At 46.2% G+C, this 26,298-nt stretch overlaps 1 protein-coding gene across 1 annotated transcript in view; it reads right to left on the reverse strand.

The window, feature by feature from the left end:
* Positions 1-26,298, reverse strand: part of LOC134968762 (tyrosine 3-monooxygenase-like) — a 133,684-nt gene that overhangs the window by 11,408 nt on the left and 95,978 nt on the right. The window contains exon 9 of the mRNA XM_063944251.1: positions 16,233-16,309. Coding sequence (XP_063800321.1) covers positions 16,233-16,309 — 77 coding nt within the window. The remainder of the gene's footprint in view (positions 1-16,232; positions 16,310-26,298) is intronic.

The raw sequence follows: 26,298 nt of genomic DNA on the forward strand, positions 1-26,298 counted from the left end.
TAAATCTCTCTCAGTCTCTTATAATCTAAATGGAGAGGACGCCAGCCACGTCCTCTCCCTATCAATCTCAATGCACGTGTGAAAATGGCGGCGACGCGCGGCTCCTTATATAGAATCCGAGTCTCGCGATAGAATCCGAGCCTCGCGAGAATCCGACAGCGTCATGATGACGTTCGGGCGCGCTCGGGTTAACCGAGCAAGGCGGGAAGATCCGAGTCGCTCGGACCCGTGAAAAAAAACATGAAGTTCTGGCGGGTTCGGATTCAGAGAAACCGAACCCGCTCATCTCTAGTATTTACCCTGCACAGAAACAATATAACCCACCCAAATCTAACTCTTTCTGCACATCTTACATCTGCCTCCCCCTGCAGTGCACATGGTTTTGCCCAATTGCTAACTTTTTTTGGTTTGCTAACAGCTCTGAATAACCCCCAAAATGTGCAGAGAGATTTAGATTTGGGAGGGGCATGGATCGGCAGGAAAAGGTGGGGTGGAGGCATTATAACAAGGCTGAAAACAGTAAGGGCATGTTTTTGCTATTGCGAAGTTCTGCGAACAACAGACGGCGTAATAAAATCACATTGTGTGCCTGAGAAAGCCGTTCTGGCTGATTCTGTGTTGGACCTAGCAGCAGATACGGACAGACCTCACGGGTTACAGCATAACACGCAATAGACAGAAATCGAGGACTGCACCAGATCAGGCTTACACTGACTGACTGAGATCGTTACTGTTCGTGTTTCAGGATAGAAACTAGGGGGGGCTACCATACATCCGCAAGAAACCCCCCCCCCCCCATTCCGTGGGCGTGTCATGGACAGGTCATTCAGCTTACATGCGTGATCATACCCTTCAGATGCATGAGGCTGGTGCAATTCCAGCTACTAATGATGACAGCTGTATCCGCAGATGGAAACCCAGTGGCCGGGACAGGCTTCTACTTCCAGCCGCGCGGATTTTCTGCACACTTTCACGGATTCTCGCATTAACATATGAAAGTAGGCTGCCGCCGGCTTACAGAAAGGTGACTGCACACACGTCTGACTCACAAATCAGCCCATATATGTGATTGGTCAGGTGGAAGTGCAGACGTTGATAATAGACCCAGCACTAGAGAACCACATGTATCACTAGCGGTCTGCAAATGCTCGTGTGAGCGCGTTTAAGCAAAACTTTTCTCCCTATACAAGACTGACTCCATTCTGCTGTAAGGTTTTATTGTTGGCTAATACACAAATGCTACACAAAAAAAATATATGATGTACAAATGGAATAAAGCAGCAGAGTCTTATTATTGTTGCTACCTTGATGTGATTGTAGTCTTATATAATATATATATATATACATACATATAGGATATTTATATGTTATAAATATCTTCTTTGTATTATTCTAATCATTTTTATACTCAAAACTCTGGATTGTAATGAAGCATGACATGGGGTGGATCTAACTCCCCTGCCTCCCCTGACTGCATGTCACTGGTCAGGGCCACCATCAAGGGGAACCTGGACTGAGAGGGGACCAGGGTGGCAGCAGCTTTGATTGGGACCACCGACAAACAACTATGGACAGAGAGACAGAGGCTGAGCTGAAGGTATTTTGAATTCAGTGTCGGTCGCTAGCCAATTGGAACTTGAGGACCGGCAGCCAATCAGGAGCTGCCACTTGGCTGCTGGTCCGCAAGCTCCGATTGGCTATCAACCGGTACTGAATTAAAAATACAGTCAGCTCAGCCTCTCTCTCTCCATCCATAGGTGTTTGCTGGTGGTCCCAGTCAGTGCTGCTGCCACCAGGGTCCCCGTAGGTGCGATCCAGCAATCAGAATGGTACGCTGTGGGGACTGGAGATGCGAGAGTGTGTGTGTGTAGCTATGGGTCAGTGTGCGTGTGTGTGTAGCTATGGGTCAGTGTGCGTGTGTGTGTGTAGTTATGGGTCAGTGTGCGTGTGTGTGTGTGTGTGTGTGTGTGTGTGTGTGTGTGTGTGTGTGTGTAACTATGGGTCAGTGTGCGTGTGTGTGCGTGTGTGTGTGTGTGTGTGTGTGTGTAGCTATGGGTCAGTGTGCGTGTGTGTGTGTGTGTGTAGCTATGGGTCAGTGTGCGTGCGTGTGTGTATCTATGGGGCAGTGTGTTTGTGTAGCTATGGGGCAGTGTGTGTGTGTGTGTGTGTGTGTGTGTGTGTGTGTGTGTGTGTGGCTATGGGGCAGTGTGTGTGTGTGTGTGGCTATGGGGCAGTGTGTGTGTGAGTGGCTATGGGGCCACGTGTGTGTATGTGAGTGGCTATGGGGCAGTGCGTGTGTGTGTGTGGCTATGGGGCATACTTGCCTACATGATATTTCTCCTCTCCGAGAGAAGCCTGGAGAGGAGACGCTGCAGGAATCTTCGGGGGGCGGGGCCAGACTGTGACATCACCAAGCCCCCCCCCCCTCACGGAAAATGCCGCGATTTGTGGGTCTGCGGGAAGGGGTCGGGGCTAAAATTACGCGATTTGCGTCATTTTAACCCCTTCCCCACCCAACGGACCCGCGAATACAGGAGATTATCTCTCCATCCTGCCTGCATCACTAGGGTGCGAGCAGGATGCGGGAGACCTGCCCACTCTTCCGGGGGTGCAGGGGGCTACCCCAAAAAATGGGAGCCTCCCGCAGCTTCCGGGAGAGTAGGTAAGTATGCTATGGGGCAACGAGTGTATGAGTGGCTATGGGGCAACGAGTGTGTGAGTGGCTATGGGGCAGTGTGTGTGTGAGTTGCTATGGGGCAGTGTGTGTGTGTGTGTGTGTGTGTGTGTGTGTGTGTGTGTGTGTGTGTGTGTCTATGGGCAGTGTGTAGGTGGTGGCGGGCCGCCCTCCCTATTTTGTCAGTCCTGGGTCCCACAATTGTTGGTGGCAGCCCTGTTACTGGTTACCTGTCTTACACACTTTACTCAGATGTTCAGATGTTCCGATCAGTCTCCTTGTTACAGGAAGTTTCTTAGTTGCCTAGTTGGCACTGTGCCCAATCAGATGCTTCAACCTAACCAGAGAACGGGTGTGGTATGTTAGGTAGATTAGATTTAGGTCGACAGTGTCTAGGTTGACCACTATTGGTCGACAGTAAGTAGGTTGATATGGTTTCTAGGTCGACAGGGACTCTAGGTCGACATGTACTAGGTCGACACGAGAAAAGATCAACATGAGTTTATTTGTCTTTTTTTGGTGTCGTTTTCTCCGTACAGTGATCGGGAACCCCAATTAGTGAACCGCTTCGCTCGCCATGCTTCGGGCAAGGTGCCTTGCTCCGCTACCTCTGCGCTCGGCACAGGTTACTGTTCCCAATTGTAGTCCACGTGGATGGTAAAGTATGAAAAAAAGTTCAAAAAATTATTTTAAAAAACAACAACTCATGTCGACCTAGAACATGTCAATCTAGAGTCCCTGTCGACCTAGAAATTATGTCGACCTACTTACTGTCGACCAATAGTGGTCGACCTAGACACTAAAACAGTAATATCAGAGACATATGGTGATACATATTATGCCCAGTGAGGTTAAATTACATCCTTATAAGAAATCTGTGTAAACTGAGTTTTTTAATAAATGAATACAATTTTTATATATGTAACAGTTGGCCATTAGCCTTATTGGGTGTCTTTTTTGGTATCAGGGTCTACTTACAGGAACCCTATTAAAATCGACTCTTCACGGTCTCAAGGCCTTAGTATCAGTCCAATATACTATGCCCACCATTAAAGGATGCTCCATGCTTCAAGAGATTGACTCATACTACCGTTTACTAATACAGGTTGAGTATCCCATATCCAAATATTCCGAAATACGGAATATTCCGAAATACAGACTTTTTTGAGTGAGAGTGAGAAAGTGAAACCTTTGTTTTTTGATTGCTCAATGTACACAAACTTTGTTTAATACACAAAGTTATTAAAACTATTGTATTAAATGACCTTCAGGCTGTGTGTATAAGGTGTATATGAAACATAAGTTAATTGTGTGAATGTACACACACTTTGTTCAATGCACATAGGCCCTCATTCCGAGTTGTTCGCTCGCAAGGCGATTTTAGCAGTATTGCACACGCTAAGCCGCCGCCTACTGGGAGTGAATCTTAGCTTCTTAAAATTGCGAACGAAAGATTCGCAATATTGCGATTACACATCTCGTAGCAGTTTCAGAGTAGCTTCAGACTTACTCGGCATCTGCAATCAGTTCAGTGCTTATCGTTCCTGGTTTGACGTCACAAACACACCCAGCGTTCGCCCAGACACTCCTCCGTTTCTCCAGCCACTCCCGCGTTTTTTCCGGAAACGGTAGCGTTTTTTCCCACACGCCCATAAAACGGCCTGTTTCCGCCCAGTAACACCCATTTCCTGTCAATCACACTACGATCGCCTGAGCGAAGAAAAAGCGGTGAGTAAAAATCCAAACTTCATAGCAAATTTACTTGGCGCAGTCGCAGTGCGAACATTGCGCATGCGCACTAAGCGGAAAAACGCTGCGATGCGAAGAAATTTTCAGAGCGAACGACTCGGAATGACCTCCATAGTTACAAAAAATATTGTCTAAAATTAACTTCCGGCTATGTGTATAAGGTGTATATGTAACAAAAATGCATTCTGTGCTTAGATTTAGGTCCCATCACCATGATATCTCATTATAGTATGCAATTATTCCAAAATACGAAAAAATCCGATATCCAAAATACCTCTGGTCCCAAGCATTTTGGATAAGGGATACTCAACCTGTATATGATTTTCGGGACTCACAAGTATTTCTGATTTTCATTAAGAAAATCTACTGACATTTTTATTATTTAGGATACATTTACCCACATCTATCATATATATCCTAAATCTGAAAAACACATAACCATAATTATCACCCATACCAACCCTATATAATAAAGGCTAACGCTGCTCCTCACATCTACGGGGTGAATTCAAGTGTTTTGCATGCTGGCGGCCACTAGATGGCACCCAATGTAGCAATACAAGTGCTGATTTGTTGGGCCACCTACAGACATTACTGTTATGTTGTTCCATCATAATTTTTTGCTAATCTGAAGTCCAAATAGATAACACAAGTAGTACCCACGACAGGAATGTAAGTCTTTTATTTATGGCTTCATATGGGGGCAGATTGGGATGGAAAACCAGACCGGGAAATTCCTGGAGTAGGGTCTGTTATGGGGTGGGGTCTGTTGAGGGGGGCGGGATCCCTCATAGGGCCTGATTTTGAGTTGGACACAGTTGCGGCCTTGCTTGTGTCTTTTGCTGCAGTTGCATCTGCGACTTTATGCTAATGGTGCTACAGTGCCCTTCCCTGGTGTACATCCGTGCATCCGAATGTGCCCACGGTCAGTGTCTACAGACACTGCAATCATGCTTTGTGCGTCAGTTGCACCACTGAAACTTTCACCAGCCCTGTGCAAGGTTCAGGTCATCCGTCTGAGTATGGCCTCCAATGTGAACAATTCAGCGTCTATAAGTTACCACTTTCAGCAACATGCCCATACTACGTTACATATGCGTCTGATTAGTCAACCCCCTGTGACACCTAGGAAACACATTTCTAACACACTTCTTGGTGCCTGCATCTGAATCTGCACTGCAACTCTGTACGAACAAGAACGCATGCGCGATGCAACTCAGATGCATGCGCACACAAAACATTGCACAAGAAAAAAAATAAACTCATTGACCACCACAGGAAAAAAAATCATATTGGCCCCCACAGACAACAATGATAAAATGAATACCCACAGGAAATAAACAAACACATTGACCTCCAACAGGAAAACAGAAAACAATATATAAAAAAATACCCTCCACTGGAAAATATAAAACACATGGGCCCCACAGAAAACAGTAAAACACATTGTCTTCCCCAAGAAAAAACAAACACATTGGCCCCCACAGTATAAAAAGATATTTGCTCCTACAGAAAAACAAACCCAAACACATTTGCCTCCACATAAAAAAAAAAAACATACTGAAGTCAATAGGACTAAATAAAAAACACATTAGACCACACTGGAAAAAAAACAACTAATAAACTGATACCGAACAGGAAAAAACCAAACACACTAACCCCCGACAAAACCTCCCCCAAAAGCATTAGCCCCCACAGGAAAAAAACACATTGGCTCCCACAGGAAAAAAACACATTGCCCCCACAGAATACAAACAAATATATTGACCCCTACAGAAAACAATAAAATACATTGTCCCCCACAGAAAACACACATTGAATCCGACAGAGAAAAGTATTGGCCCCAAACAGTAAAAGAAATACAAACAGACTGCTCCCTCTAGCAACCGGAGGAGTGGTCCCTCTGGCTCAGATGGGATGAAAGCTAGAGAGGCGCCCAGGCAGATGGTGGTGGTAGGGGACTCTATCATTAGGAAGGCAGATAGGGCAATCTGCTACCGGGACCGTGATCGCCGTACGGTCTGTTGTCTCCAGGGTGCCCGGGTACGGCACATCGCGGACCGGGTAGATAGATTGTTGGGAGGGGCTGGGAAAGACCCGGCGGTCTTGGTGCAAGCTGGCACCAACGACAAAGTTAGTGGTAGGTGGGATGTTCTTAAGAAAGATTATAGGGGGGGGGGGGTGGCCTGGCTGCTGAGGGAAGCAGCAGCACAGTGAGAGTGCTCCTGAGATTCGGGGCTTAAATCTCCCTCAATCGCCCCAGATCAGAAAGCCCTTTGTGGGTACAGCGATTCCCCTGCCTTCCCTGACCCCTCTGGTGTGCCCTGTTTGTGCTGCGGAATCGGGGAGCAGCTCGTGGAGCTCCCTCGGATTGCGGCCTACAGGCAGCCATCAGACCGGGGCCTGGATTTGCTTCCCGTGCCGGCGCGCACCACCGGAGCCGCGGGCGGGCGACGCGGACCCTCCCTCTGCCCCCGGGAGCCTGAGACACCGCTGGACCTGGCGGGGGGACGTCTCCTGCTGCACCCGGCCTACCTTAGCGGCCTGGAATCACCGGAGCCGCCAGCGGCCGACGGAGTCGTGGGACGCCCGGCGGCCATTTTGGAAGAGGCCTCTTTGTACCTGGGGATCTCCGGCCAGCTATCAGAGATCAGGAGGGGGCCGGTGGTCTGCTGTGGAGCCGCATATCTGTGGAGGTAGGAGGATTATCTCCACAGGATTACAGTGTGGTCTCCTTGCTACAGCAGGGTCTTTACTCTCCCTGAAGCCAGCGTCTCTTTGCCTACCTCTGACTCCCCACACAATCGGCTACCCCTTAGGCAGATTAATCCCCTGGGGCTACATTATAGAGACCAGCTCCTGGCACTGCACGCCGGTTTATACTGGATCGACTGGGCCTTGCATTGGCTCCTATGGCAGTTGCTCCCATTCTCTGCAAGACAGCATCTGCCTCTGACCTGAATTAATTGCTCCCTCCGCTTTTCATTGTGCAATTACACCATTCCTGCTATTTCTTGCTGTTATATATCGAACTCCTCTTGACGGTGACACGGAGCTGTCCTCAACCGAGGGCTTACCTGTGGATATGTGAGGACCCCCTCCCATTTAATTGATGATGCTTCTGCTTACCTGATGATTGCCTGAGGCCACGTGGGGGGCTATGGCACGGCGACGGCCCGCGCATTTATACATTGCCAGGGATAAGTGATAGTGGAACACTACACTACTTTTCCTTACAGACCGATCTCATGGTGAGAGGTATACGGAAGAAGAAGGCCAAAACCAAGCCGACGGGACTCCAAAATCTGCGGGACGTCATTCGTCAGACCTGTGTCAGTTCTTAACCCCACCGAACACAGGCCCTACCACCGCTTTAGCTGCTTCGAGCTCCCTGATTCTTCATACTCCAGAGGGCGATATGTCGGTTCCCAAGAACAAGCAATCCCCTTTGGCCTCCTCTTCATCTGCAGAAATTAGCAAAATTCTATCTCACGTCAAATCACTTCCCACAAAACAAGATTTCTCGGTTGCTATCTACCATCATACAGGAGGTGGCAGCACTCCAACAGGACATGTGTCAAATTGCGACCCGTGTTGACATATTGGAATGCCATGAGACATCCAGCATGGACACTCTAACTAAATTTCAAGCGGTGATTACTCATCAGAGGAGTGATATTTTCTATCTCAAGTCACGTATTGAAGATATGGATAGTCGTGGGAGGCGGAATAATATTAGGGTTAGAGGCCTTCCTGAAAGCGTCCAGCAAGCTGACCTGACGAATGCTCTAACTTCAATATTCGGAGAGCTTATTGATTTGGATTCAAGTGGAGCCATCGTGTTTGATAGAGCGCACCGAGTTCTCCGCCCTCGTGGTATATCATCAGACAAGCCACGGGATGTGATTTGCAGGCTCCACTATTATGCCCAAAAGGAGGAGATAATGAGGAAGGCCCGCCAGCTAGATGATATTGATTTCCAGGGTTATAAGATTCAACTATTTCCAGATCTCGCATGGTCGACCCTGCAACAGCGTCGAGCCTTAAAGCCACTTACCGATTCCCTCCGGAAACATGAACTGAAATATAGATGGGGCTTTCCTTTCTCTCTCCAGGTGTCCCATAATGGCAAAGTAGCTACTCTCTCCAGACCATCGGAGCTACCGGCCTTTTTCACGATCTTAGGCCTAGAACCATTGTTGTTACCTGACTGGGACTCTTTTCATCACTTACCTGATATACCAGCCGTGGACCCGCCGGATGACATGTGGCAAAAAGTGCGGTCCCCGCGGACGCGGGGAACCCATCCTACTAGCTCACAATCTTCTAAGCCACCATGACTGTGATGCTTTGCTTTGTTGTGATGAGAATGTTCCTGTCTCTGCAGTTGCATATTTGGTTTCTTTTCTTCCTTTGTGCCACAACACGTTACTTAGATGTGTGTTCAGTTCTGTAATGGTTTTATAGCTATGTCCTATGTTATAGTTAGTAACTGTGTTTCATATATGTTTCAGCTAAATCTTTATTACTATTGATAATGGCCCTCATTCCGAGTTGTTCGCTCGCAAGCTGCTTTAGCAGCATTGCACACGCTAAGCCGCCGCCTACTGGGAGTGAATCTTAGATTAGCAGAATTGTGAACGAAAGATTCTCAAAATTGCGAATAGAAATTTCTTAGCAGTTTCTGAGTAGCTCGACACTTACTCTGCCACTGCGATCAGTTCAGTCAGTTTTGTTACTGGTTTGACGTCACAAACACACCCAGCGTTTGCCCAGATACTCCCCCGTTTCTCCAGCCACTGCCGCGTTTTTCCCAGAAACGGCAGCGTTTTTTCACACATACCCATAAAACGGTCAGTTTCCGCCCAGAAACACCCACTTCCTGTCAATCACACTCCGATCACCAGAACGAAGAAAAAACCTCGTAATGCCGTGAGTAAAATACCAAACTTCTTAGCAAATTTACTTGACGCAGCCGCAGTGCGAACATTGCGCATGCGCAGTAAGCGGAAAATCGCACCGATGCGAAGAAAAATAACGAGCAAACAACTCGGAATGAGGGCCAATGTTCTTTACATTCCTTGGTAAATCTTTTTGCATGGAATAGGTTTTTGTACCGCGGGTGGTCGCTGTCCTTGGTCCCCCGTAGGACCCCCATTATGCTGCATCCCCTGTCTCTTCGGGTTAGGAGTCGGCAGGATTCCGCTCCTGTCCCTATTGCAGCGACCTTTTTTCTATTATTGCGGTTAGCAATGTTCTACATTGTTGTACTTTGTGGTGTGGCTCTCCACATTGCACTTTTTTTCTTTACTTTTCTTGGCTTCATCCCTATTCTCTTCCCTTTCTTTGGTGCCCTTTCTTCTTCTCTTCTTTCAAATGTGATGGAGATGACTAATGCAAACCTGTTTGGTCATAAGCTATAATGGGTTCGGGTGATTTACATGTTACTACTCTTAATGTAAAAGGCTTAAATGTTCCTGAGAAAAGGTCTAAACTTCTCAAATGGCTTAGGGACGAGAGAGTGGACGTTGCTTTTATTCAGGAAACTCATTTCAAGATCGGCCGTGTGCCGTCACTTAAGTGTCATTCTTACCCTCAGGTATTTATGGTTAATAACCCTTCTGGTAAGACATTAGGCGTAGCCATTTTATTTGCCCGTCACCTGCCGGTTCTCAATGTCACGACTCATAGATTAATTGAAGGTAGGGGGTGCTGGTTAAATGTGATATCCATAATCAACGTTTTTCCTTTTTGACTGTTTATGCTCTTAACACTAAGCAGCCTTCCTTCCTGTCCTCGGTTCTGGAAACCGCCGAGCCTGTTCTGGAAGGAGTGGTGGTGATGGGAGGCGACTTGAACTGGACCCTCGACCCCCTCCACGACACCTCTAAAAAGGTTTCCTATAGGCCGGAGGAGTATAGGAGAGTAAGACACGCCCTGCTTGACCACCAGCTGATAGACACGTGGAGACTGACACACCCTTCGGAGGTAGATTATTCTTTCTTTTCGCACCCCCATCAGACATACTCTAGAATTTACTATTTATTTTTAAGTCACCGGCACCTACATTTAATTTATGAGACCTCCATAGGGCAAATTGTATGATCGGATCATGCCCCGGTTAATCTCACTATACGTCTTCCGTCATACACACGGCGCCAATGGTCTTGGCGCTTCAACGACACTCTTCTACAAGATGCGGCATGCCGCTCTCAAATTGAATCTGCCCTAGACTCCTATATCAGCACTGACTACCTAGATGATATTTCTAAACTTTCGGTCTGGGAGGCACACAAATGTGTCTTACGAGGGGTTTGTATCCAGATAGGCTCACTTCGCAAAAAACAGAGGGAAAAGCTCAGAGGCGATTTATTATCTAAGATACAATCACTAAAACTTCTACATAAAAAGTCTCAAACCCCGCAACATTATTCAGATCTCGAGGCGGCTAGGGCGGATCTGAATAAACTACTCTCTGATAAAGTTAAGTTCTCATATCGGAAGTGCCGGAGTAGATATTATCAATGGGGCAATAAACCGGGGAAACTGTTAGCCAGGGCTCTTAGGGAACAGCGGGCTATTACTTTTATTCATTGCATTAAAGATGATCAAGGTGGGGGCGTGGCCACGGCAGCTAAGGAGTAGGCAGCAAGTCTCGGGAGCTCCCCGGCTACATTACTCCTATAACTCATCCTGACTCCCTCTGGTGTGCTTACCCGGCCGGATTCTTCCCTCATACTGCTGGGCACCGGCGGGCACCCTCCTCCGCTATCTCCGTGGTCCGTGGAGCGGCGACGGCTGACTTCCGGCCCTGCGGCCTGTGCCTCCTCCGGATCCCCGGCCTCAATTTCGGCGCCCTCGGCCGCGTGACGCCCGGAGCTCGAGCGGCGGGCTGCCGCTGCCGCCAAACGCTGCAGGACGACTGGGAGGAGGCGGCTGCCTCTCCTTTCCCTGACAGGCTGCGGCCCGGAGCCCTGATGCCCGGAGGAGAAGCAGGTACTCCTGGGGAAGGGGAAGGCACTGCGGCCATTTTAGAAGCAGCTTACACAGAGGGCCCCACTGCTCTGGTCTGCTATCCATACCTGGAAAGGTTATATTCATCTGGAGGGCTGCCTGATATGATACTGCTGTGTCCTGTGAACTGATTCTGCTTTCTGGGACCATACTGCAGATTGCTCTCACCTGTTCTCATTTTCTATGCTAAATAATCACCTTGTTGGACAACAAAGTCAGCTACTCCCACTGCACAGCTCTCCCAATCTACCATACAGGGGCTGCATATAGCTTGGAACTGACTGAACTGCTGTGCTGCACTAATATTTCACAGTGTACTACACACCAATATCCTACCTTTGCCTCCTGGAATTTGCTGCAGGATATTCTCTCCTCAATATTACCTTTATTATTTTTACTTTTACACAAAGCCTGTGCTTCCTATCCATTGATATATTGACCTAAAGATCGGGCACAGTTGCTTCCCGCCACTGAATACATACAACCTTGCTGCTGCCGCCTTCTAATTGCACTTCTATATTGCAACCCTACCCGGGGGTGTGTGTGACTGCTCCTTGTCCAATATGGTTAGGAATGGCCAGAGTGCGGCCGCGGCCAAACTAGAGAGATTTGTTAGGCAACCCAATCCCAGGGTGTCATCGGCTCCTCCTCAGCGAGCCTCTCCAACACACTCAAACTCCCCCTCTGCGTCTGCTGCCAACTCCCCAGCGGCAGCAGAGGCGCCGTCTATTCAGCAGGTGCTGGAGGCTATAGCTGGCAGTGAACAGCGTCTCTCCGATAAGATTGAAAAGGTGCAGTGCGACCTCTCCTTACTCCGACAAGATGTTCAACATACAGTGACGTGCAGTGAAGTCAGTGGCCGGGGAGGCACTGCCTGATTCACGCCAACCCCCCCCCCCCCCCCGCCCCCTCGGTGTGGTGTTTCCCTGCAATCACATTAAACACCCTCCAAACCAGTCGGCCCAGGGATGGAATTTCTCTGAAAGTGGGAAGCCCCACCACCCCAATCACCTCCGTTCCTGCTCACCGCCGGACGCCGTCCCGGGACTCTGTCGAGAATGGAGGTGATTGTAAGTGTAAATTTGTTTTTCTGCACTTGAACTTGTTATCCTGATGATGGGGTATCATTCCCCGAAACGTTGACGTGTTTGCACTGATGTGTGTGCACTGAAGTATCTCACCGTATTACGGGGGTCATTCCGAGTTGTTCGCTCGTTGCCGATTTTCCACTTTTCAGTCGCACTGCTGATCGGTGAGTGATTGACAGGAAAGGGGCGTTTCTGAGTGGTAACTGAGCGTTTTCCGGGAGTGTGCTAAAAAAGGTAGGCGTGTCAGGGAAAAGCACGGGAGTGTCTGGAGAAACGGGGGAGTGGCTGGCCGAACGCAGGGCGTGTTTGTGACGTCAAACCAGGAACTAAACGGACTGAGCTGATTGCAATCTAGGAGTAAGTCTGGAGCTACTCAGAAACTGCATGAAAATATTTAGTAGCAATTCTGCTAAGCTAAGATACACTCCCAGAGGGCGGCGGCCTAGCGTGTGCAATGCTGCTAAAAGCAGCTAGCGAACGAACAACTCGGAATGAGGGCCTACATGCCTTGGAGTGCCGCCTCGTTTTTTGCATATGTGAAGGGGGTCGCTACACCTCAGGAGGGCAGACAAGCCAGGTTACAGATTGGGGTGAAGGCAGCCCCATTGGTGTGCCGGGTTCGTATCGTTATATAGTGTATCCAACCAGAGTCAAAGTGTGCTGGGACTTCTAGTTCCACAGCCAGCTGCAGTGTGACATTATGTGGGACAGGTATAATTTCCATCTGAGAATGGTCAGTTACTCGCATCTCCCAGTACAGATTGGTAAGTGCCGGAAGGATAACCCCTAATGTAGCTGACATCTGGTCACTCCCCTGAGGCTCTTAGTGGTACAAGAGCAGACTGCAGCAGTGCATTAGCTGCCATGCCTGTGGGGATCCGAGCACTGAGCTGCGGGGAGAAACCCTTCGCTTAAGTATGACAATACTATCAGCCCCATGCTGGAAAGTTAAGATACAGGCAGACAGAGAAAACAATCTATTTGCTCAATAATGTTGTTTAATCCAGTAGCCGTCTCAGAAAAAAAATAACTCTGGTTTATAAAACAACAAGTAAATAAAACTTCAGAAAAGGCTGTGCTTGAAGAAAAACTGCACTCCGATGGTTCCAGCAGTGTTTAAAAAAAAAACAAAAAAAAAACATATAACCTTTTAATACACAGAACATAATAAATCACAATGTTTCACTTGAAGCCAGATACTATAGGAGAAACATTGTATCAGTAAATACATTATGCTGGAAAGTGCAGTGATTCTTTCACACAGCCCCCTGGATAACACACTCACTATATTATTTTTATTACCAGTTATTTATGTAGCGCACACATATTCCGCAGCGCTTTACATATATATTTATATTTATTTATATTTTATATTTATTTATATTTTATATTTATATATATATATATATATATATATATAACATTAATACACCCCACATTCAAAGATAACATTAGTAGACACCCTGCCACCCACAACAATAATACTGTATATCACCACGACACATAGCATTAACACATCTACATACTGTACCACAGTAACTCTCTTAGAGAACATTAATACTCCCCACATCACACTATTCCCTCCTAGCAAACATAAATACACCCCTACAGCACAACACCCCATCCTAGAGACACTTCAGTACACCCCACAGCACAACACAACACCCCTCCTAGAGACACTTCAGTACACCCCACAGCACAACACAACATCCCTCCTAGTTAACATTAATACACTGCCTCCACGGATACTTAACCTTGAAATGAGATCTCAGGTCAGTAGGCAGGTGTTAGAGGAGAAGGAAGGGGAAAGGTTTTGGGGCAGGAGGGAGCCAAAGCACATCCTCACTGCAGTGTCTCCAACTGAGAGAGGGAAAACCCAGCATCCACCAAGCAGCAATGTATCAGATGTCAGGCCAGACCCCTCCCCCCCCCCCCAAAAAAAAAACAACAACAACAAAAAATAAAACCAGCCAGCTCCTCACCCCATGGCTTTCCTTCCCCCACCCACAGCTAGTACTGTGCTTTCTCAGTACCATAGTGTACTTACAAAGCATGGCTGTCTTCTTTCTGCTGTCATGGCTCCTCTGAGGCATCGTCGCTTCATCCTTACAACATGAGTGCGACACTGCCAAGAGCCGGATGCAGAGCTGCCAGGACTGTGGAGAACATTGCAGGGGTCATCTGCGCCGGCCCTTTGTAGGAGGAAGAGCACCGGGCACTGGTAGCTGATCCTCAGGATTTTCTTACGCAAAATGTCTTCACCCATGCTGAATGCAAGGCCAGTATTGGCAACGTGCAGCGCCCTCCAGTGGCCGTCCCTGACTGAGGCACTAATACTAGTGCCGCTTCTAATGCTTTTTTTAATGGGCTTTTACAGCCCGGAGCTTGGCCCCGCCCCCCACTTCAGCTCCTTCAATATTGTCAGTGGGAGGCAGTGCTCTTTCTGCCTCCCAAACATATTTGTCTGCATTTGCACAGCAAAATGATTAGAATAATACAAAACAGATATTAATGACACAGAATATGTGTTAAAAATATCTTCTTTGTATTTTTTTTTTAAATCATTAATGACAGGGGAGGCACTGCCTCCCCTGCCTCCCCTGACTGCACGTCCCTGTCAACGTATCCGTGAGAGAGTGGGTGAGGCGGAGACACGGGTCTCCAACTTGGAAGATATGTGTGGCCCCCTCAGGCAATCCGTGTCCACGGTGACCCAGCAGGTTTCCTCCCTCCAAACAAAGCTTCTAGACATGGAGGGTCGGCTGCGCAGAAATAATGTAAGATTTGTGGGCCTGCCTGAGAGAGAAGAGGGCTCGCAGCCGGAGGACTTCCTCGAATCTTGGCTTAAAGAGATGTATGGCGCTGAGTCCTTTACGGCCCAATTCACGGTGGAGCGTGCACATAGGATACCATCTCGGCCGCTACCTCCTGGTGCCCCTCCTCGCACCTTCATCGCCAAATTCCTGCATTATAAGGATCGTGACTCGTTTCTCCGTCTGGGTCGTACGAAGGGCCCGTTGGTCCGTAATGGAGTCAGGGTGTCGGCCTTCCCGGACTTTGCCGCAGACGTCCAGAAGGACCGAGCCCAGTTTATGCCTATTAGACGTCTGCGGGACCTCAACCTCTCATACTCCATGCTGTTTCCCTCTCGGCTCCGGGTTGTGGCGGATGGGGAGACCAAGTTTTTTAATTCTCCTAGGGAGGCGGCCCAATGGCTGGACAGATTTGCGCTGGGTGCTCGTCAGCTGGCTCCGGACTGACTTCCTGCTTTGAAGATGCTGGGATCTTGACTACTGGAGAGCACGATCATAGTTCGGGGAGCCCCCCCTTTGCATTGGTGGCTCAAGACTTTCACGTTCAAGTGGTACTGGTTAAAGAGGTTTAGATGAGAATCTAGGCCTTCTTAGCATTTGGTAGTTGGGGTTGGTTGTTTGGGATATAAGTATGCCGGTGTTCGGGGTGGTGTACGGGGAGGGGAAGGATGGTTGGGGAGCTGCCAGTTGCGGCTCCTCTTGCTGTTTTCGGTTTTCTTTCTTTAGTTTGTTATTTTTCATATCTATGTATTTTCTGAAGCAAGGATGTTTAATATACCAGATGCTATGGCTTACAACGCAGGGCTTGTATATGATATATGTTGCTGTTGCTAATAGTGCTGATTCTCAGATATATTTTGGGAGCTGTCTATCCGTGTGGCACATAGAGTTTACCTGGGGTCATGATTAATCTGAAATTTCTGGCATGGAATGTCCGAGGTTTGAATAACAAAATCAAACGCTCTTTGGTTCTAAATATGATTAAGAAATATGACCCGGATATTGCATGCCTCAGCGAGACCCACTTAGAGGGAAATAGGTTGTTATCTTTACAACGGGCTTGGGTGGGATGGGCTTACCATGCCTCTCATTCCTCCTTTTCCAGGGGTGTCTCGGTTCTGATTAAAAAATCGGTGCAATTTGAGTTAATATCGATCAAAACTGACCCGTATGGAAGATTTGTATTCCTGGAATGCAAACTGAGTTCCCAGCCCTATTACATTTTAGCGGTGTATGTCCCCCCTCCTTTTTCATATGCTGTGTTGCAGCAAGCTGCCTCTTTTATTGCTCCGTCTCCTACCACCCCGGTGATATGTCTGGGCGATTTTAATAATATACTAGATTTATCTTTGCATAGATGGCATTCCCCGAATGCTGCGGTGGTGGGTAGTGGTTCTACCAAGTTTGCTGATTTCTTGGATAGTTTGCAGTGGGTAGATGTGTGGAGGCTTCGTCACCCTGCGGCCCGTCAGTTCTCCTGTTTCTCCAGCACATATGGCTTCTTTTCCAGAATTGACCTGATACTGGTGTCCCCCGCCCTCGTCCCTGGGATCATTGACGTCCACTATGAGGCCCGAGGGGTCTCTGACCACTCCCCTCTGTTGATGACTCTTGCTGTGGAAAGTCAGAGGGGGCACTCTTATTGGAAGTTGCACCCTTCTTGGCTGACCCAGCTGGGTGACTGCAGTGACCTGGAGACTCAGTGGGGGGGTTACTTTAACGACAATACAGGGTCTGCCCCGGGGACGATGGTTTGGGATTCATTTAAGGCGTTTTTGAGGGGTTCATATATTGGACGCATAGCAGCTTATAAAATATCATCTAGGGAGAGAGAACAGGCCCTTGAAAGTGACGCCAGGGATCTGGAGTCCAAATATTTGTTGGATGGTACCCCCACGACAAAGGCACGCTGGCTGGTGGCTCAGTCGGCTTGGTTGGCCCACCTGTCTGATAAAAACTCACGGTCCCTCCTCTTTAGGGCTACTAATATTTATATGCAGGCTGATAGGACGGGTGGCCTCCTGGCCCGTCTGATACATCATGATCGTCCTGGGACTACGATCACCCAAATGTCCGACAGTGATGGCTCCTTTGTTGACACCACGCCGGACATTGCGCAGGTATTCCGATCTTATTACTCTGAGGTTTATAGCTCACAGTTGACATGCTCTACTCTAGATCTCTCATATTACCTGGGGGGTATTCCGCTGCCCGCACTCTCCTCTGAGGCCCGTGAGGTACTGGAGGCGCCTCTGACGCTCGCGGAGGTGACTGCGGTTATTGGTGTGTCCCCTAATGGCAAGGCTCCGGGGTGTGACGGAATTTCCTCCGAAGTATACAAAACTCATATTGATTTTTTCGGGCCCAGGCTCCATGCCTTATACTTAGATATATTTGCCAATAACGAACTTCCCCCCTCTATATCAGAGGCAGTTATAATAGTGATTCCAAAGCCCGGTAGGGACCCTAGGTCTCCAGACTCCTATAGGCCGATATCTCTGATTCCCACCGATGCTAAGATCCTGGCAAAGATATTGGCAGTACGGCTTAACACAGTGATCACCTCCCTCATTCACCCGGACCAGACTGGCTTCATGCCAGGGAAGTCCACGTCTATTAACCTACGTAGATTGTATACCATTTTACAACTCCCACATGACTCCCCTTCTGACTCGGCTGTGGTCTCGTTGGACGCGGCCAAGGCCTTTGACAGCATTGAATGGGCTTATTTATGGGAGGTGATGGCTTGTATGGGCTTTGGGCCCAACTTTATCAGGTGGACTAAATTACTGTATCAACATCCAAGTGCCAGGATCTTGGTGAATGGCTATGTATCCCCCTCCTTTCAATTGTCCCGTGGTACTAGGCAGGGCTGCCCCCTATCCCCCACACTGTTTGTCTTGGCCATCGAGCCCTGTTTGGTAAGATCGCACCCAGATATTGTGGGAATCTGTACGGGCTCACGTGAGGATAGAATAGCTCTCTACGCCAACGACATGTTGTTTTTGCAAGATTACACCAAGTCAATGCCCATTCTGCTGCGTGTGATTGAGAGCTTTGGTGCTCATTCGGGTCTTCAAATCAACTGGTCTAAATCATACATTATGCCAGTCATAGGCCCCCCTCCTACTGTTCCCAAAATCTCCCTGCCATTATGCTGGACAATACAATTTAAATACCTCGGAATCCAAATAACTAACGACCCTTCTGATTTTATCCCTCTGAACCTGGACCCGACCATGCAGCGGGTCATGTGCAAATCCAAAACTTGGTGTAAGCTTCCACTGACGGTGTCTGGCAGAGTTAATCTCATTAAAATGATCATACTGCCCAAACTTTTATATATTATTCTCCAGTCCCCTGTATATATCTATCCATTATTCTTTAGGAAATTGAATAGCGTTTTATCCTCACTGATATGGGCTAACAAACGACCTAGGATACAGTTAAATACCCTTACCAGGCAGCACTCTGATGGCGGCCTGGCTATGCCTAATTTTCAGATATATTACTACGCTGCTCAGCTGACTCATATTAGTGTATGGGCGCAGGATTCTAGCGCTGATTCTTTACATTGTGAGTTTATTCGCTGCTATTTTCCTCACCTCTCTCCTATGCAGGTGCTGCTGAGTGGGAGCATAGCTCGGTTTCTTCCCCCTATTATTTTCCAGGCCTTAAAGATATGGCGGGCCCTGAGAGACCTCTTGGGGTACGACGACCTGGACCCAGATACCCCCCTTTGGTACTCTGACTGGCTTCCTGAATTGCATGCGCTTGAGGGACGGGAGGTATGGGCCCCTAGATCTGTGGTTTCTATTTCCCAACTTTACCTAGATAGTGTACTCAAATCCTTTCAGCAACTGAAAGATGAGTTTGATTTACCCAACTCCTACTTTTTCAGATACCTTCAACTTCGTCATGCCCTCCAGTCCCAATTTGCTGAGTCCCCCCCACGAATCCTCCCATTTCCCATCAAGACCTTTGTGGCTACATTGGGTCGAGCTAAGATGGTCTCCCTTGCGTATGGATATCTTCTTACCAAACTCCATACGGACCCTCTGACACGTCTCCGTGGAAAATGGGAGGAGGATATAGGTCTAATAACTGAGGAGGACTGGGCCCTTGCTCTGGAATATCCTGCTATAGTTACCAAGTCTCTCAGGTATCAACAAATTCAATTCTTCATTCTACATAGAACATATATGACTCCAGCTAGGCTGGCCACTTTTGGGACTGGCGGATCTAGCCTCTGCCCTAAGTGCGGGGTGGAGGTGGGAACAATTGGCATCTAGTGTGGGACTGCGGGTATTCTGGTCGGGGGTCAGGTCGATTCTGGAGAGTACGGGAGTGACTGGCGGACTGCTTACCCCACAATTCTGTATTTTGGGGATGGGATGCTCTACTTCTCTGTCTGTTCCGGTGGGTCTATATGCTCGCAATGTATGTGCCTTGGCTAAGGTTTGCATTGCAAGGCTCTGGATGGCCCCTAGTGGCCCTTTAGTTTCTGCGCTCAAGACCCTAGTTAACGATACAATATTCAAGGAAAGATATATATATATGAAACAAAACGCATCAGCCAAATTTGAAAGAGTCTGGTCTCCATGGCTGGACTCTCCCCATTCCCACCTGGTCCCTCACTCATAGTGAGCACTGAAGTGCTATTGTGTCAATGACTTAATGTTTAATGATGTACGTTTAAGATGTTTGGCGGGTGAGCCCTGCGTGTTCGCCTAATTATATGCATGACTGATCAGGGTCGGATCTAGACTTTTCTTTTAGGGGGGGCGGTTTACGGTTTAATCTTGACCCCTCCCCTCTCCAGTCCCGACTCCTCCCCTCTCTCGTCTTGACTCCACCCCTCTCATCTTGACCCCTCCCATCTTGACTCCTCCCCTCTCCCGTCCAAATTCATCCATCACACAAATAGGTATAATTGCAGGTAAAGGATTTGTTAGTGGATGTTAGGTATAATAATCACTTCTACAACACATCAAAGCAAAGTTGCCCAATATGACATCTATCCAAATCCCTCCTTATGTTCATCATAATGTATGACACGTCATGTACAATTGTGATACCTACAGTATAAAAAGTTATAATCCCCTAATATTGGGGTATAGCAAAAGAAAATTAAATATAAACAAAATGTCTGGAGTAATTATTTGCAGCTATTTCTCATCTTAATATGAGGTACTGATATAGAGACAGTCAATCATCAAGGTTTATATGTCAACGTCGTTATGAAATACAGTATTATCATAAACCTTGATGATTGACTGAATCTATATAAGCGCATTATATTAAAATGAGAAACAGTAACAATGTGATAATACCTATAATTCCTTTCTTTGGGATACTAGCAACTTTTATGGATACAAATGGTAACAACTGGCATTTTATGTGTTACTGAACCAGGAAGGGAAGACACATTATAATACCCTGTTATATTATTATAATAAGGGGAACTGCTGAATAGTACCAAGGGGATTTTAGGCACAGAGTCTTGGGGGGTTAGACCAATTATTTGATAATCCCACACAGTACTCAACACTTGCCAACCCTAATAGATGAATTCCACATTTGTAATTGTCCAATAATGGAGTTTGAGACTAACCAGGATTAAGTGAGAGTACGTAATACTCGCAGGAGTTCACCTGTAGATTAAAATCCCTTTTGCATCTATGTGCCACATAGGTTTGGGAAATCCCCCCACCACCCTTTTTTTTCCAGAAAAATGTTGCAAGTATACCATAGTTATCTGATTGATACAATTAATTTAAGGAATTATAGGTATTATCACATTGTTGTATAGAATTTAGCCAGTGCTACTGCATATGTAGGTTGTTCATAAATATACCACTTCAGATACAGCAGATGTCATACTTCTTATTAGGCTCATTCAGCTATCTCCAATGAAAGGGATAAGCAAATATAGTGAAGTACTGTTTAATAATTGTAAATTTCAGCCAAACCTGAGCCTGCACCAGTGGGAGAACCCAGGACTTGCACTGTTTCAAGTGCATTCTGAACTGCTTAAATAACAGTTCATGTCTAGCTGGAATTGTCAAAATTTGGCCACTTGGAAATACATGTGATCTGTGTGGAGTTTATATGTTTTCGTTTTTCTCATATTAAATCTTACAATTATTAAACAGTGTTTCACTATAATTGCTTATCTCTTACATTTTGGGTATATCTGAATGAGCCTAATAAGAAGTATACTGTGAGATATGACATCTGCTGTATCTGAAGTGGTATATTTATGAATGACCTACATACTGTATGCAGTAGCGCTGGATAACTTCTATTCAACCTTTTTTGGCACATATTTGGTGAAGATGTGAGGATACCTTTAAGTAAAATATTGAGCTCACCGAGCTGCTTTTTTTCTGCTTGTGCGCACTGCTAGGATTGTCTATTTTATAAATCTATTATCAGATTGTTAATGTTTCTCATGTTAATATGAGGTGCTGATATAGAATAAGTCAATCATAATTAATCCAGACATTCTGCTTTAATTTAATATTTTTTTGTTATACCCCAATATTAGGGAATTACAACTTTGTATACTGTAGGTATCACAACTGTACAGGACGTGTCATAAATTATGATGAACATATGGATGGCATAATAGAGGGCCATCAAAATACGGCATTTGTGGCAACAGTAGTGACAAGACATTGGGCATAATTCAAACTTGATCGTAGCCGTGCAGCTACGATCAGTTACTCAGACATGCGGGGGGGGGGGGGGGGGGACCCAGCACAAGGCTAGTCCGCCCCGCATGTCTGACTCCCCACCGTACAAGTTCAAAACCATCGCACAGCGGCAATGCTTTTGTACTTGATGAGTAGCTCCCTACCAGCGCAGCTCCTGCGCACAGGCAGGGAGCTACTAGTCACTGACCGGGTCACAGCGGCTGCGTGTGACGTCACGCAGCAGCCTGCCCCCCGCACGGTCCGGGCACACCTGCGTTGCCTGGACCGCACCCCTAAAAAGGCAGCAAAACGCCACCGGCCCGCACCCTCCTGCCCAGCGTCCGCCTCTGCCTGGCAGGGCTGAGATGGCCGTCGGCTGTCTGGCATGCACCAGCGTATATGTGCAGTTCAAACCTGAACGGCTGCTGTGAGAAAATGCACAGCAGTGATCAGGTGTGAATTAGGCCCCTTGTCTGTAATGACATCAGTTATAAGAGAGTGAGGCTCCCGAGGACGCACCATATCAAGCAATTGAAATATTTCTAGGGATTTGGATAGATGTTATATTGGGGGACTTTGATTTGATGTGTTGTAGAAGTGATTATTATACCAAACACCCACTAACAAATCCTTTACCTGCTTATCTTGCAATATATCCCTACCAGCTATTAGGGTGCCATTTATAATCAAGGGATCTCTCCCACTGATATATAAACTGATGCACATTATAGGACCAATGCTATACAGGAACTTGAAGACGTTAAACTTAATACTCATTTGTGAGGCTATAGTGAGGGCACCTTGTAGGGGAATTACACGGTGAGGACAATTCCGAGTTGATACCTTGTAGAAGGAGTATGGTGTTATGAGAAAGTAACCAAATAGAGGACAGATTAGCATACACCATATTTCTTGTATAGCATTTTTATACACATTTTCTGTACTTTTACACGCATCTCTCTATTATTTTAGTATTTCACTGACAGGACATGATATGTAATGTTTAATATTATGAAATACAAGGAATATTTTAAAACCTATAAGTGCATCTACTACAGACATCCTCTGTTCTACTGTATCGCACATATGTGAGACTCAACCTGTAATACCCTGCCTAGGGAATATGGCAAGAAGATCTCTTACTGGCTGGTTCCTCTGCAACAGGCTGGTAAGATGGTCCCTTTTCCACAGGCTGGTCAATGGCACAGATTGGCAGGAAAGTCCCTCTGGCTGGTCTCTGGGTGCAGGAATGCAGCATGCTCTCAGTGTGGAAAAAAGTAAACACACTATAGTATACTGTTTGTATTAGCCCACTAGCCTGTCTTATAAGTGAAGCCACGCCCCCAACACACAGCCACACTTCCTGGATCTGTTATCAGCAAGGAGACGCTGGGGAGATGAAAGCAGTCTCAATCAACAAACTATGTTGATTGATTAACTGCCGTGCAGGCCAAAAGGGTGAGTGAGGAGGAAGGGGCACCCGCTGTGAGCTGCTGCGACTCACACCACTGACTATAGCTGACTGACTATAGCTGACGGCCAGCTGAGATAGGAAGGGGTTAAGGAGCAGGACTTCACAGACAGATTGTCTGTAGGCAGAAGTGTGCTAGGGGGGGCGATCGCCCCCACCGCCCCCCTCTGTATCCGTGCCTGTGACTGATGAGGTCCTGAATCAGATGATTCCTCCTCACTATGCTTCTTTCTATGTGTTTTTTTTTTTTGTCTTTTTTTTTTTTTTGCTTTCTTTCTTGGTTAGTTTAAGGGCGAAAATTAAAAAGGTTAATGGGGATTTATATATCAGTTGCGGATCTTGCAGGTCCAAATGGTCCGAACAATTGTATGTCTTTGCTCATTTCCTCATGGACACAGCCTGTTACTCCACTGCTGTAAACTTATCTCATAAATGAGGTTCTGATATGTTTGATATATGTGATATGCCGTTGATGTGCAATATCTGTAACTTAATCTCCATTCTATTGAATAAAAATTACTTTATTAAAAAAAAAAAGATGATCAAGGTAAGCCCCGCCACGAGACACTCCACATAGCTAAAGCCTTTCAGGCCTATTATTCCACCCTATACAACCTTTCTGGGCCGTCTGGGAGGGCAGATAGGTTATCCCACCAAACCAATAATGTCTAAAAATAATTAAACAATAGAGAGAGCGCATAAATAGTATATACCAATTTATTATTGGATAAAACACTTAAAATACAATATGCTAATAATTTAAAAAATAAATGAATGAAACTGCACAGAAGGAAACCACTGAACTGACAATGATATATACTTGTATTCCCAAATGATTGTGGGAAAGGAAACAAACGTTCTCAATGCAACTGAGGAAAGAAAATGTTCAATGTCCCACCAAGCAGGTGATGGCTAATGAGCAGAACAATAGAATCATAGCAGGTCCACTTGATCCTCTTAAAAGATTAGTAACATTTGTTGAAATGAAGTATGAATTCAACCGATTCCTCCCCCAGCAAGTAGGTAGGCTACAGCCCCCCGCCGCAGTCCGACAGTGTGGTAGCTCACCGCTGCAGATGTAGAGAGTGGTCCGCTTCCAGAGCTCCTGGGCAATGCGGTAATCACAGGTGCGGCGGTCAGATGCGGACAACGTCCCAGCAAGGGAGAGGGGGGGGGGGGGAACCCACACCACGGCTGGAGCTGGTGACTGAAGGTGACAGTCAAAGTGCTGGATCAGCGCTGCGGCTGTGAAGGTGCAGTAGTCAGGGCTCACAATGATGCGGTTAACGTCCCTTATCCTTAACGCGTTTCTCCGACATAGGGCAAGTAGGTTTCATCAGAAGGTAATTTTGAGGCACAAGAGTTGCACTATTTAAGGTGATTGGTAGCCTATCAGCATTTTTCCTCACCATAATTACAATTAAGATAACAGGTGCATATCAGGTGTATATCTAATCATTACGGTTTCAAACATACATATCTTTATACATACAAAAAAGAAAACAAAATAATACATTTGAAAAACCTTATAACAGACTTATTAAGTCTGATTAAGCACACAGAACATTTAACAAGTAATACAATAATATTCTTTAGAGTGATATGGCATCACGGAGAAATCTAAATTTATAAAAACCTAAATGCATATAAAATATATCATCCAGCACATTCGCTGTAACATTAATCCGTGTGGCTCACCACACTAATGCCTAGGACGGAAAACGATGGCGAACGACAGAGACCCAAGTTCGAATCCTCCTTCACAATTAATTATTTTACCATGAATTAGTGATAAATATATATAGAATTCACAACGTATATAATACGTACAAAATCCCAATTTTTAAGAACATAATTAACCATAAATGGTAAACATAATATAAATAATACAGAAAAGGATAGTTAGATGAATAAATAGAGATGAATAAATAATCCTACTTAAATATTATTCATCTCTATACAGTCATTGAGACCCCTGGGGAATAAAGTGCCCAAAGTATAGATCCAGAAAGCCTCCCATTTACATAATAAGTTGAATCTATCCCCTCCTCTGGTGGTGGGCTTAATATGTTCTACCCCCTGCACTTTTATACATTTAATATCCCCATCATGTTCCTGTAACACATGCCTCACAAGACTGTGTTGACTGGTACCCCTGCGTATGTTGCCCTTATGCTCTAAAAATCGTATGTGTAGCATACGTGTGGTGCGACCCACATATTGTACACCACACATACAACTGATGACATAGACAACATAGCTGGTGCGGCAATCAATCACACTACATAAATCAAAGTGGGTCCGAAATGTCGATGAATATACCTTAGTAGTTTTATCCATAATATATTCACATGTAGTACATTTGTATCTATAACATTTATAGCACCCCTTCGATTTTGCCATATTTCTTAACCCATTAGTTCTATTCGATTCTATATTTAACTCCATTGAAGAAAAATGACTAGGAGCTAAAAAGGTTTGTAAATTTGACGCTTTTTAAAAAAAGATACACGGTTCATCATCTATTACAGTAGACAAAATCCTATCCGTTTTTAGGATCGGATAGTTTTTTCGAATAATATTTTTAAGTTCTCTAGAACATGTATTAAATTTGGTCACAAACCTAGGTTGATGTATATTAAAGGAGGAGTCCTTTATATCTCTCCGAACTAATAGGGAGTCCCTATCTTTATGGCGTGCTTCCACTAATGCTTCCTCAATAATATTCACAGGATAACCTTGATCTTTAAACAATGTAGTTAATTCAGATGCTTGAATCTCAAATTGTTCA

Source organism: Pseudophryne corroboree, chromosome 11, assembly GCF_028390025.1.
Source record: "Pseudophryne corroboree isolate aPseCor3 chromosome 11, aPseCor3.hap2, whole genome shotgun sequence".
Lineage (NCBI taxonomy): Eukaryota > Metazoa > Chordata > Amphibia > Anura > Myobatrachidae > Pseudophryne > Pseudophryne corroboree.